The 13407-nt window shown below is 45.7% G+C and overlaps 1 protein-coding gene across 3 annotated transcripts in view; it reads right to left on the reverse strand.

Annotated features, from left to right (window-relative positions):
• ST3GAL2 (ST3 beta-galactoside alpha-2,3-sialyltransferase 2) overlaps positions 1-13407 on the reverse strand; it is an 84390-nt gene that overhangs the window by 27641 nt on the left and 43342 nt on the right. For all 3 annotated transcript variants that reach the window (XM_082369973.1, XM_082369975.1, XM_082369974.1), the window contains exons 7-10: positions 12305-13008; positions 9475-9596; positions 3707-3787; positions 17-209 (exon numbers count right to left, since the gene is read on the reverse strand). In XM_082369973.1, coding sequence (XP_082226099.1) covers positions 12835-13008 — 174 coding nt within the window. In that variant the 3' untranslated portion in view covers positions 17-209; positions 3707-3787; positions 9475-9596; positions 12305-12834. The remainder of the gene's footprint in view (positions 1-16; positions 210-3706; positions 3788-9474; positions 9597-12304; positions 13009-13407) is intronic.

The raw sequence follows: 13407 nt of genomic DNA on the forward strand, positions 1-13407 counted from the left end.
CTGCCTTTTCACTTACCCGTGTGTCTTGGACATGTGACATGGATGTGCCTCACTCTCAACAAGCATCATTCCAGCGTGTAGCCGCCCCAGCATTACATCATGGCTCCTAGCGATAGGCACATGGGGGCTTCCACTGTGTTGTTGCCCACGGTGAAAATACCAGTCCCGCTCCTCTCTGAGCCCAGCTGAGACTCACTCAGGATGTATACCTGGAAGTAAGAGTTGTTGGGTCAGAGTGGGGACCCTTAACATTTGAACACATTGTTAATATAGCCTGCCGAAAAGTTTTTACCAATTTATGTTATTACAGTGATAACAAAGATACTTATTACGTGCTTACCAACCCCCTCTGTTATCAATTTTTAAAACTGCCAGTCTGGGTAGCAAAAATAGATTATATAACTGTCTTTTTTTTTTTTTTTTAAATTTAGTGATGTTCGGCAAATTCTCAGTTTATTGGTATTTGTATTTTCTGTTTTGGTGTGCTGCCCATTCGTATCTCACCATTTTGCTACTGGCTTGTTAGTCCTCATTGAATTTTAGCCACCTTTCTATTTTAGGGAAATTAGACTCTCTTGAGTGGTGGACGTTTTCCTAGTTTGTCTTTACAAAATCATTTTTTCTTAATACTGCACAAAAGTTTAATATTGGTCAGAATGGCCATCATTAAAAAGTCTACAAACAATAAATGCTCGAGAGGGTGTGGAGAAAAGGGAACCCTCTTGCACTGTTGGTGGTAATGTAAACTGATACAGCCACTATGGAGAACAGTATGGAGGTTCCTTAAAAAAACTAAAAAAAAGAACTACCATACGACCCAGCAATCGCATTACTGGGCATATGCCCGGAGAAAACCATAATTCAAAGAGTCATGTACCACAATGTTCACTGCAGCACTATTTACAATAGGCAGGACACGGAAGCAACCTAAGTGTCCATCGACAGATGAATGAATAAAGAAGATGTGGCACATATATACAATGGAATATTACTCAGCCATAAAAAGAAACAAAATTGAGTTATTTGTAGTGAGGTGGATGGACCTAGAGTCTGTCATACTGAGTGAAGTAAGTCAGAAAGAGAAAAATACTGTATGCTAACATATATATGGAATCTAAACAAAAAAAAATTGATTCTGAAGAACCTAGGGGCAGGACAGGAATAAAGACACAGACGTAGAGAATGAACTTGAGGACACGGGGAGGGAGAAGGGTAAGCTGGGATGAAATGAGAGAGTGGCATGGACATATGTACACTACCAAATGTAAAACAGCTAGTGGGAAGCAGCAGCATAGCACAGGGAGATCAGTTCGGTGCTGTGTGACCACCTAGAGGAGTGGGATAGGGAGGGTGGGAGGGAGGCAAGAGGGAGGAGATATGTGGATATATGCGTATGTATAGCTGATTCACTTTGTTATACAGCAGAAACTAGCACACCATTGTAAAGCAATTATACTCCAATAAAGATGTTAAACAAAAAAAAAAGAAAAAGTTTAATATTGCTCAGACTTCATTATTAAGAAATCTGGATTTCATGTCATGGCTAGAAAACCTTTCCTCATCTCAGTATTATAAATTATTTACTCATGTTTTTGTATGTTTTGAAGTGTCGTTTTGCCCGCCTGATTTGCTGTGAGCAATTACGGTTACCTCCGGGTGAGTGGGTGTGTGGGCTGGAGCCGAGACTGAGCGACAGGGTCCAGCTGGGATCGGATGTGAGAGAAAGTGAGACTGAGTGTCCTGGGGGTGCAGCAGGTACGGTGACTGCAGGTGTGTCAGGGGCGCATGCAAGCCACTGGTGCGGGAAGGGGTTCTGAGAAGAAAAGTGGGAGCGAGAAGTGGAGCAAGTTTCCAGAAAGGCCGGGGACAAGGTGAGGGCGGGTAGAGAGGAAGCAGTGCGAGGGGTGCTCAGAAGGGAGACAGGCAAAGAGGGAGAGGAGGTCGTGTGCAGTGCCAGCATTCCAGATAAGTGACACCCACTTTGACCCCAAAACACAACAGTGATATAGAAAACGTAAAACTAGAAAACAAAACATACCGCCCGACCTGAAAAACGAGATGAATACTTCTGTGGACCAGTAACGGGGAAAAATGCAAAGCTGTGAGCAGGGCTGAAGCCAAAGCTTGCTGGACTCCCGTCTGGGGACCGAGCAGCTGCAGGCTGTTAGGTCCCGCTCAGCAGAGGGGCCGGGAAGCGAAGCGCTGCACACAAGACCAGAACTCCAGGCAGCCTCGCCGCTTGGAGGGCACTGGATTGGCGCTTCGCCTGCACGCCAGCTGGACAGAGACTTTCATCGAGATGCAGGCCCAGAAAGGAGACAGGAGGATGCGGATCCCCACTGCAACCGGTAACCCACACCATCTCTGCCTGCCTGGTCTGATATCCTCTGATCTCACTATATCAGCACACCTGGCTCTAGAATAACGGCGAGAGGGGCGGGGAGCTGGATGGAGCCAATTCCTAAATCCACTGGTGGGGTTTCCCTGGTGGCGCAGTGGTTAAGAATCCGCCTGCCAATGCAGGGTACATGGGTTCAAGCCCTGGTCCGGATAGATCCCACATACCGCGGAGCAGCTAAGCCCCTGAGCCACAACTACCGAGCCTGTGGTCTAGAGCCCGTGAGCTACAACTACTGAGCCTGCGCGCCTAGAGCCCATGCTCTGCAACAAGAGAAGCCACCGCAATGAGAAGCCTGCGCACCGCAACGAAGAGTAGCCCCCGCTCACTGCAACTAGAGAAAGCCCGCACGCAGCAACGAAGACCCAATGCAGCCAAAAATAAATAAATAAATAAATTTTAAAAAGCAAACCCATCTGTGGATTGTGGGGAGAGAAGAAACTGAATGCAAAGCAAGACGCAAACAACAGAAGGAAGGTGGGGAGGGGCAAGATAGGGGTATGGGATTAAGAGATACAAACTACTAGGTATAACATAAATAAGCAGCCAGGATATACTGTACAGCACAGGGAAATACAGCCCTTATTTTTTAATAACTTTAAATGGAGTACGATTTATAAAAACATTGAATCACTGTGTTGTACACCTGAAACTAATATTGTAAATCAACTATACTTCAAAAAAAAAAAGGTATCAAATTCACCCCAAATAAAATTTATTTTATGGAATGGCCTCATAAAACGCTTAAAGTATGTTTGGATGCTCAAAGAGAAAGCGAAATGATTACATTTCACTGAAAAGAGCAAGAAACTATGAAGTAAATTTGGACAAGAGCAGTGGTGTGCTGAAACTCACACAAGCTGGCTGGTAAATCACTGGCAGATTGAAACTGGCTGTGCTGGGAATATTTATACCACAGAAATCAGCAACACTATAAATCAGGGGTTTTAGTTTGTTTTCAGAGACAGTTTACCAGCATACCACTGGGCAGAAATAAAACAAGATTAGAAATTTTAGAAATGAGAAAGTCAGTCATTGAAATAAACTCAATAAATGGGAATCTCAGATTTTAAATCCTAATTATACTCTCATTTTAAGGACAAGAATAAGAGCACAACCAAATTTCAGCAGATTCACACAATAAAACTATTTCTTGCTCCCATAAACTCTAAACTGGATGTTCCTGATTGGTTGGCTCTTCTGGACACTTTCCCCTCTTTCCACTGAAAAGAGTGGGTTTTTTTTTTTTTAATAGAATTGATTTTTTTAGAACAGTTTTAAGTTTATAGAAAGAAAAGGCAAAGTTACCTCATAGCAAAAGAAGGATTGAACTCAGATCCTTCTGAATGCAGACACCAGATGTTCTTTCTACTTCACCAAGCCTTCTCCCTGCAGAGAAGCCATGTTGCCAGAAAGAGCCTGTATTATTCTCAGGAGCAGAAACAGTTGTTAGATGAAAGGTGTTGTTTCTATATTCTCGGGGAGCAGGCTGGTCCTGATACCCACAGTTCAGCAAGTGTAAGGGGAGGGACCATCTTGCATTTTTGTGCATTAGTTGTCACACAGACAAACTTACCGCAGAAGCTGTGATTTTTCTGGAAGGGTAGTGAGAAGGAGCTTTGGTTCCTAATTCACTCAGAAAGGAATAATTTGATTTTTTGAAGTGTTTTAGGATTTCACCCTTCCCCTCACCAAGCCAGGAATGATGTTTTCCTACTTTGCCAAATATGTCACAGGCAGCAGTTCCTTGCCTGCTGAATGGCAGCCCTCAGCCGTTCATTCCTCTGATGGGTAAAATATTTAATCGCTTCCTGCCCTTCCTCTAGCATCCAGCCAGAGTGCCAGCCAAGTGTGTATCCACCACCCCTGGTCAGGCCATAAATCTAAGTGTTTCTCTCCAAAGAGCCCTCTGTGTTCAGACTGTATTACTGCTCACTCAAACATGGTGCCTCTCCCAGAGGAACACACATCCCTGCTAGACTGAGGCATGGACATGGGACTTCTCTGACATCAAGGAAATGTGAACTTCTTGACAGAAGCATTCAGAGCCAGCCTGTGGCTCACCAGATACTCTTTTCCTGGCCCTGAAACAACAGATCCACCACAGACGGCACTCCTTTCTGTCTGGGTCCCTGAGTGACCATGAAGAGCACAGCCCATGATGGGAAAGTGGCTTGAGTGAGAAACAAACTTTGTTGTTTTAAGCCACTGCGAGTTTGAAGGGTGTTTGTTACTGTAGCACAACCTAGCTTATCCTGACCACCCTCCCTGCCTTGGAACGGCTGGTTCCCTGTCCAGTCACCCTAAGGTCAACCCATATCATAGATATGCTCCATCTCGGTACACAAAATTCCCAAGCAGCTTCTGGATCCACTATTTCAGAGAACAGAACAATTTCCAATTCCCAATTATTTCAAAAGCCTCCATCATGACAGAGAGGGGTTAAATAAACAACCACAAGAAGTCAGCTCTGTGGAGACAGAGGAAAACAGAGGAAGAAAAAGGTGTCTGCTAGTATGCGATTAAATACCACACTTACCTAACTTTCCTTTCCAAGAGCTCACTGAATTTATAGGGAAGGAAGGAAAAAGGTATAAACTCACATGGACAAATAAAATGGAAGCAGTTACATTGGAAGAGGGAATTTAACAAAATGTTTGGAATACACAGAAAAATGAATGAAAAAGCTCCAATTTTTAGTAATACAGGGAACTATATAGAGCATGAAAAAAATTCCAATCCAAAAACCAGCTACAAAGCTGATAATATTCTGTTTGAATATATCAAAGAACTACTACTTTTAGGGTTTTATTTTTAACATTTAGCTCTGATTCACTTGGCATTTTGGTGAATGGTTTAGGCTATGGATCTAATTTTATCTTTTTCCAGATGGTTATCTAGTTATCCCAATAAAATTTATTTAAATATCCATCTTTTCCTAAGTGATTTGAGAGGCCATCTCTATTATAAACCAAATTTCCATGCGGACTTGGGTCTAGGTAATCAGACTAATGAAAGAGAATTGAGTATCCAGAAATACTCAAGTGAATATGGAATGTCAGGGCGGTGGTCACCTTCAGGGGAAGGAAGGGGGCTGTGCTTGGCAAGGAAGATGGAACAGGGAGGCCTCTGGGGTGCTTGCACAACCTGAGTGGTGGCTACATGAGTGTTCATCTTAAAATAATTCATTAAGGAACCGCCATACTGTTTTTCATAGTGGCTGCATCAATTTCAGTTTCCCCCAACGGGGCACAAGGGTTCCCTTTGTTCCACATCCTCACCAGCGCTTGTTATCTCTTGTCTTTCTGATAACAGCTGTTCTAACAGAAGTGTGGTGATATCTCATTATGGCTTTGATTTGCATTTCCCTGATGATTAAAGATGTTGCATATCTTTTCATGTACCTGGTAACCATCTGTATGTCTTCACTGGAGAAATGTCTATTCATATCTGCCCATTTTTTAATCAGATTGGTTTTTTTTTGCTATTGAGTTATATGAGTTCTTTATATATTTTGGTTTCAGGTTTTACATTTAAGTCTAATCCATTTGGAGTTAATTTTTTTGAGTGGTGTGAGATAGGGGTCCAGTTTCATTCTTTTGCATGTGCATATAGAACTACCATATGATCCAACAATTCCATTTCTGGGTACACATCCAAAAGAATAAAATCACTGTCTTGAAGAGACATCTGCACCCCCATGTTCACTGCAGCATTATTTACAATAGCCAAGACGTGGAAATAACCTAAATGTCCATCAACAGATGAATGAATAAAGAAAATGTCGTGCATATATACACAATGGAATATTATTCAGCCATAAAAAAGGAAATCCTGCCTTTTGCAACAACATGGATGGACATTGAGGGCATTATGCTAACTGAAATAAGTCAGATGGAGAAAGACAAATACTGTATGATCTCACTTTTATATGGAACCTAGAAAAACTAAATTCACAGAAACAGAGAGCAGATTGGTGCTTGCCAGGGTGGGGGAATGGGTGAAGGTGGTCAAAAGGTATAAACTTCTAGTTACAAGATAAATAAGCTCTGGGGATGTAATGTACAGCGTGGTGATTATAGTTAACAATATTGTACTGTATGTTTGAAAGTTGCTAAGAGAGTAGATTTTGAAAGTTCTCATCACACACACAAATATTTTAACTATATGATGTGATGTGTTAACTAATCTTATTGTGGTAATCATTTTGCAATATACACACACATAAAATCACTATGTGTATACCTTACATACATATATAACTTTCTATGTCAATTGTATCTCAATAAAGCTGGAAAAATAAAATTCTAGCTTTTCCAATTCTTCCATATAACATGTTCAATCACCTCTTTTTTCTTCAGTCCATTTTGATATCCAAATGTCAGTGGAAATTGCTTTTCCTTTACCACAGGAATTATATAATTCTATCTATTTATAATCTATAATCTATATGTATTATATAATATGCCATCTTTGCTTTACGAAATAAATGTCCATTATGGAGCTTTTAAAAAATAATAATTCATGAAGCTATATATTTTTGTACATTTATTCTTATGCTCTTTTCTGTTTATGCATTATATCCCACAACAAAAAGAGTTTTAAAAAATTAATTTAAAAATGTATTAGTCGGGGGGCTTCCCTGGTGGCGCAGTGGTTGAGAATCCACCTGCCAATGCAGGGGACACGGGTTCGATCCCTGGTCCGGGAAGATCACACATGCCGCTGAGCAACTAAGCCCATGTGCCACAACTACTGAGCCTGTGCTCTAGAGCCCGTGAGCCACAACTACTGAGCCCGCATGCCGCAACTACTGAAGCCCGCATGCCTAGAGCCCATGCTCCGCAATGAGAAGCCACCGCAATGAGAAGCCCGCGCACTGCAACGAAGAGTTGCCCCCGCTCGCAGCAACTAGAGAAAGCCCGTGCGCAGCAGTGAAGACCCAACACAGCCAAAAATAAATAAATAAAATAAATAAATTTATATTAAAAAAAATGTATTAGTCGGGACTTCCCTGGTGGCTCAGTGGTTAAGAATCCAACTGCCAATGCAGGGTACACGGGTTCGATCCCTGGTCCAGGAAGATCCCACATGTGGTGGAGCAACTAAGCCCGTGCACCACAACTACTGAGCCTGCGCTCTAGAGCCCGCATGCTGCAACTACTGAGCCCATATGCCACATCTACTGAAGCCCATGCGCTCTAGAGCCCATGCTCTGCAACAAGAGAAGCCACTGCAATGAGAAGGCTGTGCATTGCAACGAAGAGTAGTGCCCACTTGCTGCAACTAGAGAAAGCGTGCACGCAGCAACGAAGACCCAATGCAGCCAAAAAACAAAAATTAAAAAAAACCCATCATTTCAAAACAATGTCTTTAAAAAAAAAATGTATTAGTCATGCACCCCTATGCTTCAGAGCAGCACTATTTACAATAGCCAAGACCTGGAAACAACCTAAATGTCCATCGACAGATGAATGGATAAAGAAAATGTGGTACATATATACAGTGGAATATTACTCAGCCACGAAAAAGAATGAAATAATGCCATTTGCAGCAACATGGATGCAACCAGAGATTATCATACTAAGTAAATCAGAAAGAGCAAGACAAATACCGTATGATATCACTTATATGTGGAATCTACAATGCGACACAAATGAACATATCTACGAAACAGAAACAGACTCACAGACGTAGAGAACAGACTTGTGGTTGCCAAGGGGGAGGTGGGGTGGGAAGAAGGAAGGATTGGGAATTTGGGATTAGCAGATACAAACTATTATATATATAGAATGGATAAACACCAAGGTCCTACTGTATAGTACAGGGAACTATATTCAATATCCTGTGATAAATCATAATGGAAAAGAATATGAACAGGAATATATATGTAGGGCTTCCCTGGTGGTGCAGTGGTTGAGAATCCGCCTGCCAATGCAGGGGACACAGGTTCAAGCCCTGGTCTGGGAAGATCCCACATGCTGCGGAGCAACTAAGCCCGTGTGCCACAACTACTGAGCCCACGTGCCTAGAGCCCGTGCTCCGCAACGAGAAGCCCGCGCACTGCAATGAAGAGTAGCCCCCGCTCACTGCAACTAGAGAAAGCCCACGCACAGCAACAAAGACCCAAAGGCAGCCAAAAAAAAAATAAAAATAAAAATAAAAAAGAATATATATGTACAACTGAATCACTTTGCTGTATAGCAAAAATTAACACAATATTGTAAATCAACTATACTTCAATAAAATTTTTTTAAAATGTAGTAGCGATTGAGGCACCATCTTTAAAGAATTCTGGTGGCTGTTATGTGAGGGTCAGAAAAGAATGGATCTCAGCCTGACAAAGATGAGAAAGCCGTGCCTCCCTACCTGACCCAGGGAGGCACATTTACCACAACAATCCAGTTTGGCAATTAGAGTTCTGACCTATAAGCATTTGGGGCAAGTTAATTGACCATTAAGGTCCCCAAAAGTAAAACAGATGCTGGGCAGCCTACTAAGGTACTGCTTGATGTGTATGGGAGGGAACATTCTAGGAGTGCCGAGAAGAAACCTGAGTCACAGTGATGGGAATTTTTGGCTTCTTACCCAGTTCCCAGACCTAATCAGGTCACACACCTGGAGCCTTTTTCAAGGCAATCTCAGGGTCTTTTGAGGAACTATTCTCTGATGTAGCAGGTATGTAGTGTGGCTCTTCCCCTAAGCTTTTCCAGAGGAACCTATTTCCTGGAGTGACAGGGCACTGGGGAAAGGGAAATACCCAGACCATCAGGAGTTATCAGACACTGGCTCTGAGACCCAAATGCCAATGCAGTCCACCTTATTATGAGAGTTGGAGCTTACTATGGCTAATGATAGATGGAGCTCTGGTCCAAGTCCATTTAATGGTGGGTCCAATGAGACCACAGACCTATTTTAAGGTAATTTCCTTAGTTCCAAAAGGAAAGAGAGATATTTACTACCTGGCAAAATCACCATATTGGCAACCAGACCTGTGGAGGGAAGGTGATTATGATGGGATGGGCCTAATAGAAGTCCCTGGAACTATCTCCAACATGGTAAGTCAAACTCAATACCACATTCCAGCAGGATTTGCAGAGATTGGTGCTGCCATCCAAATTGAGTTATGGAAGGGTGGGTGACTTCTTCCTCGTTTCATTCACTCACCATCTGAATCATGGAGAATGACAGTAGTTTACTGCAAAGGTAAACAAGTGGCAATGTTAACGTAACCTGTGGTTCCAGATGTGATATCTTTGCTGAATCAAAGCAACACAGTCCTTGGCCAACATTAAAAAAAAAAGACACATGATTTGGTGAGACTCTTGATTCTGGAGGTAACAGGTACAACATCTGGAGTGCTGCTCCCACAAAGTGTGGTGACCCACAACCCATAAGACTGGGGCCCAGATAAGAAACAGTTCTCGGAAGCCCAGGCTATGTGCACGTCATCCGGACGCTGGACCTTATCACTCAGCCAACCAAATGCTATTGGAGAGTGTCTGTGGCAAAGAGAGATGTCATATGGAGCCTATGTCAACTCCAAATAAGAGAATTACAGCCCAGAGTCCTAGGGTTTTAGAAAAAGACCTATACCCTCCTCCACCAAAAAGTATTCTCCATTTGAAAAGCAACTCTGGCTCGCTCTTGAGCACTGACAGAAACTGGATTGCAGGACACCATGTGACTACACACTCTAAGAGAGATCCATCGTGAGGCCCACATTATCTAATCCACCAGACTATAAAACTGTACATTCAGTGCCATTCTGTTGCATGATGGAAGTAGGCTCGAGTGGGTCCAGACAGCCCAGTTAACAGCACAGGCAGTTACCGCAGACCACTGTGGCACCAGCTCCTACCATTCTGCCAAATCCCTGCCAACCCACACCTATGGCATCATGGGAAGTTCCACAGAACCTGGAAAAGGAAGGGGGAAAAGCCCCATCCTGGTGCCTGCTGGATCTGCATGCTGTGCTGGCGCCTTGCAGTGGACAGTGTCTGCCCTGCTGATCGACTCCGGGGCCCTGAAGGACAGTGGTGAAGGCCACCCTCCCAGAAGGCATAGCTGGCAGTTGGGGGTTGGGAAGCCTCACGTATAAGGAAAGGGTGGGAGTCGTGCCCTCCCCTATTCACATCCACCCACAACAATCTTAGTCATCACGTGGTCACAACTTCCCACTGACAGATACACCTTCTTTTCACCAGCAAACACATTTCAGAACAAACAAACAACTATATAGTTTCTTTGCTCTTTTTAATTCAGAAAGAGAAAGGGAAGAAAATAAAACAACATTTGTTTAAATAACTGTTGTAGAAAAGAAGATCTGGGCCAGATGCTGGGACCTACCTCTTCCAGAATGGGGATTTATTAATATTTTAAACAAAACAAAATCCAAACAAAAGAAGAAAAAGGAACAGAAAAGAAATAAATTATTCTGCTCAATACTGTTTGGCATATTGCATTGTTTTGTCATCTTTTAAACACTCAAAAGAGCCTCTTCAGGAAGCACTGAGATGAGACTGGCAAGAATAACTGGTACCTCGACTCTCTAAAATGACAGTGGGAGGTGGTGAGAGAGGCATTCCACTAAAGGCCCCCCTAACCCACCCACATTCTTTACTCCTACTTCTGGAATTGGGAAGGGACAGACTCAAGCTAAGTTCTCAATATATTAACTTTTAGGGGTGCCCACTGCCCTGCCCTAACCCTCTAATACACTCCCCTGCTGGCTACTGTTCCCCCAGCCAGCTGCAGGAACTACACCAATGGCCAGGAGGCTGCCGGGTGGTATCAACTCACCAAGAAAAAAGGGTGGTTTTTGTGTCCGTCACTGTTGGGAAGGGGGATCCTTTTAGTGGTTTGGAAGCTTCACAGAAGCCCTTTCACCCCTCCTACACTTCCCCAACCTTGAAAGGTGAGAACACCTTCAGCAGCTTCCTCTAGGGACTTAAGCTGGGTTCAGTCATGCAAGTAGCTTCCAGCTGTAACCTCTGGTTGTTAGCTTCGCAGCCCTTCTAGAGCTGGAAATGGAAAGTGGGTTAGAGGGAAAAGGCAGGAGGTGAGCAAGGGGGAAGGGATGTGTGGGCAGGGGAGGAGGCATGCAGGGGGCAAGTCTACTCCTCCCCAGCTATTTGCATGGCCAGCTTACTATTTGCAAAGAATCTGTTGGTCAGCCACCCCTAGTAACTTCAGGTTAGCTAAATCATGAGCCCAAAGCATCTCCAGCCTTCTTTCCTACGTGTTGCTCCCTCTCCCTAGAGGCAGACAAAGGGGGAAGGGCGGGGAGCAGCAGTGCCCCAATCAGGGCAAGTTTTGATTTTTTTTTTTCCCAGAGCAACAAGTAGGCTGGTGAGGAGGCCCAGGGCCTAGGGAGAGACACTTAAAAAAGGTTGTGGGCGAACAGGGGCCGAGGGTACACGTGGGTGTACCTTACATTTGACGTGACGGGGCTTCCTTGTCTCCTGCCCTATTCTTACACCTGTGTTCCAGAGTTAAGCCCTAGGCGAATCCCGCCCCCAGCAAGACGTGATAATAATTCTAGTTTTCTGGTGAGACACTAAATGCCATGGTCAGAAAGGCCATTCCATAGGGTGGCCAAAGGCGGGAGGGGAGGAGGCAGGAGGAGGGGACCCACGTGCCCTCTGGATTCTCACTGCATTTCTTTGGTGGGTTTGCACTCACCCATCTGCGCCTGACCGATAAAGGAAATGTGGGGTCTAGTTCTCTCGGAGGTCCAGAGCGGTTTGGGAGGGCTCTAACTTTTCCCCTGGGGAAAAACGGGCTCCTTGGAAACCACCTGACCACCCGCCGACCACCCGCAAGCCTCCGCGAACGCCCCTCCGCCCGCCCCGAGGCCATGAGGGACCCCCGGGAAGGGGAGACCGGGCCGCTACTGTCCCGCACCTTCCCCACCGTTTCCTCCTCCGCGCCCCCTGCGGGGTCAGGCCGGCCGGCGACTGAGACGCCTCCCGCCGAGCCTGAAGAAAGTACTTCTCGAGGCCGGAACTTCTGCTCCTTTGAAAGCGTGAAATCTCGATAATTCCTACCCAAAAGCATACGGGAGTGGGGATTGATCGGCCGCCGGCCCGCCTCCGAAGGCCATTGATTGGAGGAGACGGGCCCCAGCGCCGGAAGTTCTCCTTGAGTCGCATGATTGGCTGGGAGAAACGGAGGCTCCGGCCGGCGGCAGCGCTGATTAATGCCAGGCCCAGCCAGCGCCCAGAGTCTCGTGATTGGCGGAGGATAGCCGGCGCTCGCTAGACTGCAGCATGATTGGTCCAGACTGCGGCGGCGTCGCTCCCGATTGCCTGCTGACGCCCAATAGGGCGCCGCGCCCGCGCTTAGGCCACCACCCCCGGGCTGACCCTGAGTCCCGGCTGGAGCGCTTGCCGGCGCCTCGCGGTAGGGCCGGAAGAGTCACGGCTGGGTCGGGCTCAGTTCCCTCGGTAGACCTCGATCTTGCTGGCCTTGGCCAGCATGTCGATGATGTGGGCCTCGAAGTCGGCGTCATGCACGCCCGTCTTCCGGAACTCGCCCGCGTACCGGTTATTCTCCCAGTAGTGGTGCCAGTTGCCCCGGCTGTCGGCCCCGAACCCGTACACGTTCACCTGCGGGGGAGGGCGGCGCGGGTCACCCCAAGTGGGGGACCAGGGAGCAGAGGGCGCGGGAGAGCCTCGGGTCGTGGTGCGGTGCGGGAGGAGAGGGGAGCCGCGACGAGCCGACCACAGCCAGAGGCCGGCAGCTCATCAATTTACAGCGCGCCGGTTAGACCGGGGACACCCAGCCCTGACGCTAAGGACACTGTCCCAGAGGGAGACTGCTGCTCCCTTCCGGTTCTCCTTCCAACCACCCTCTGATTACATCAAGAACACCTCAGTTTGGGGCTAGTCTGTGACAGCTCTCCAACCCTTGCTAACTTTTTTTTTTAATGGAGTACTTTTATTGCAAGCTGGTCAAGTACCCAGTACCATACACTGAAGAGTTTACTGGCAAAAGTGGGTGTGCTG

The sequence above is a fragment of the Balaenoptera borealis genome (genome assembly GCF_965194805.1).
Source record: "Balaenoptera borealis genome assembly, chromosome: 19".
Classification (NCBI taxonomy): domain Eukaryota; kingdom Metazoa; phylum Chordata; class Mammalia; order Artiodactyla; family Balaenopteridae; genus Balaenoptera; species Balaenoptera borealis.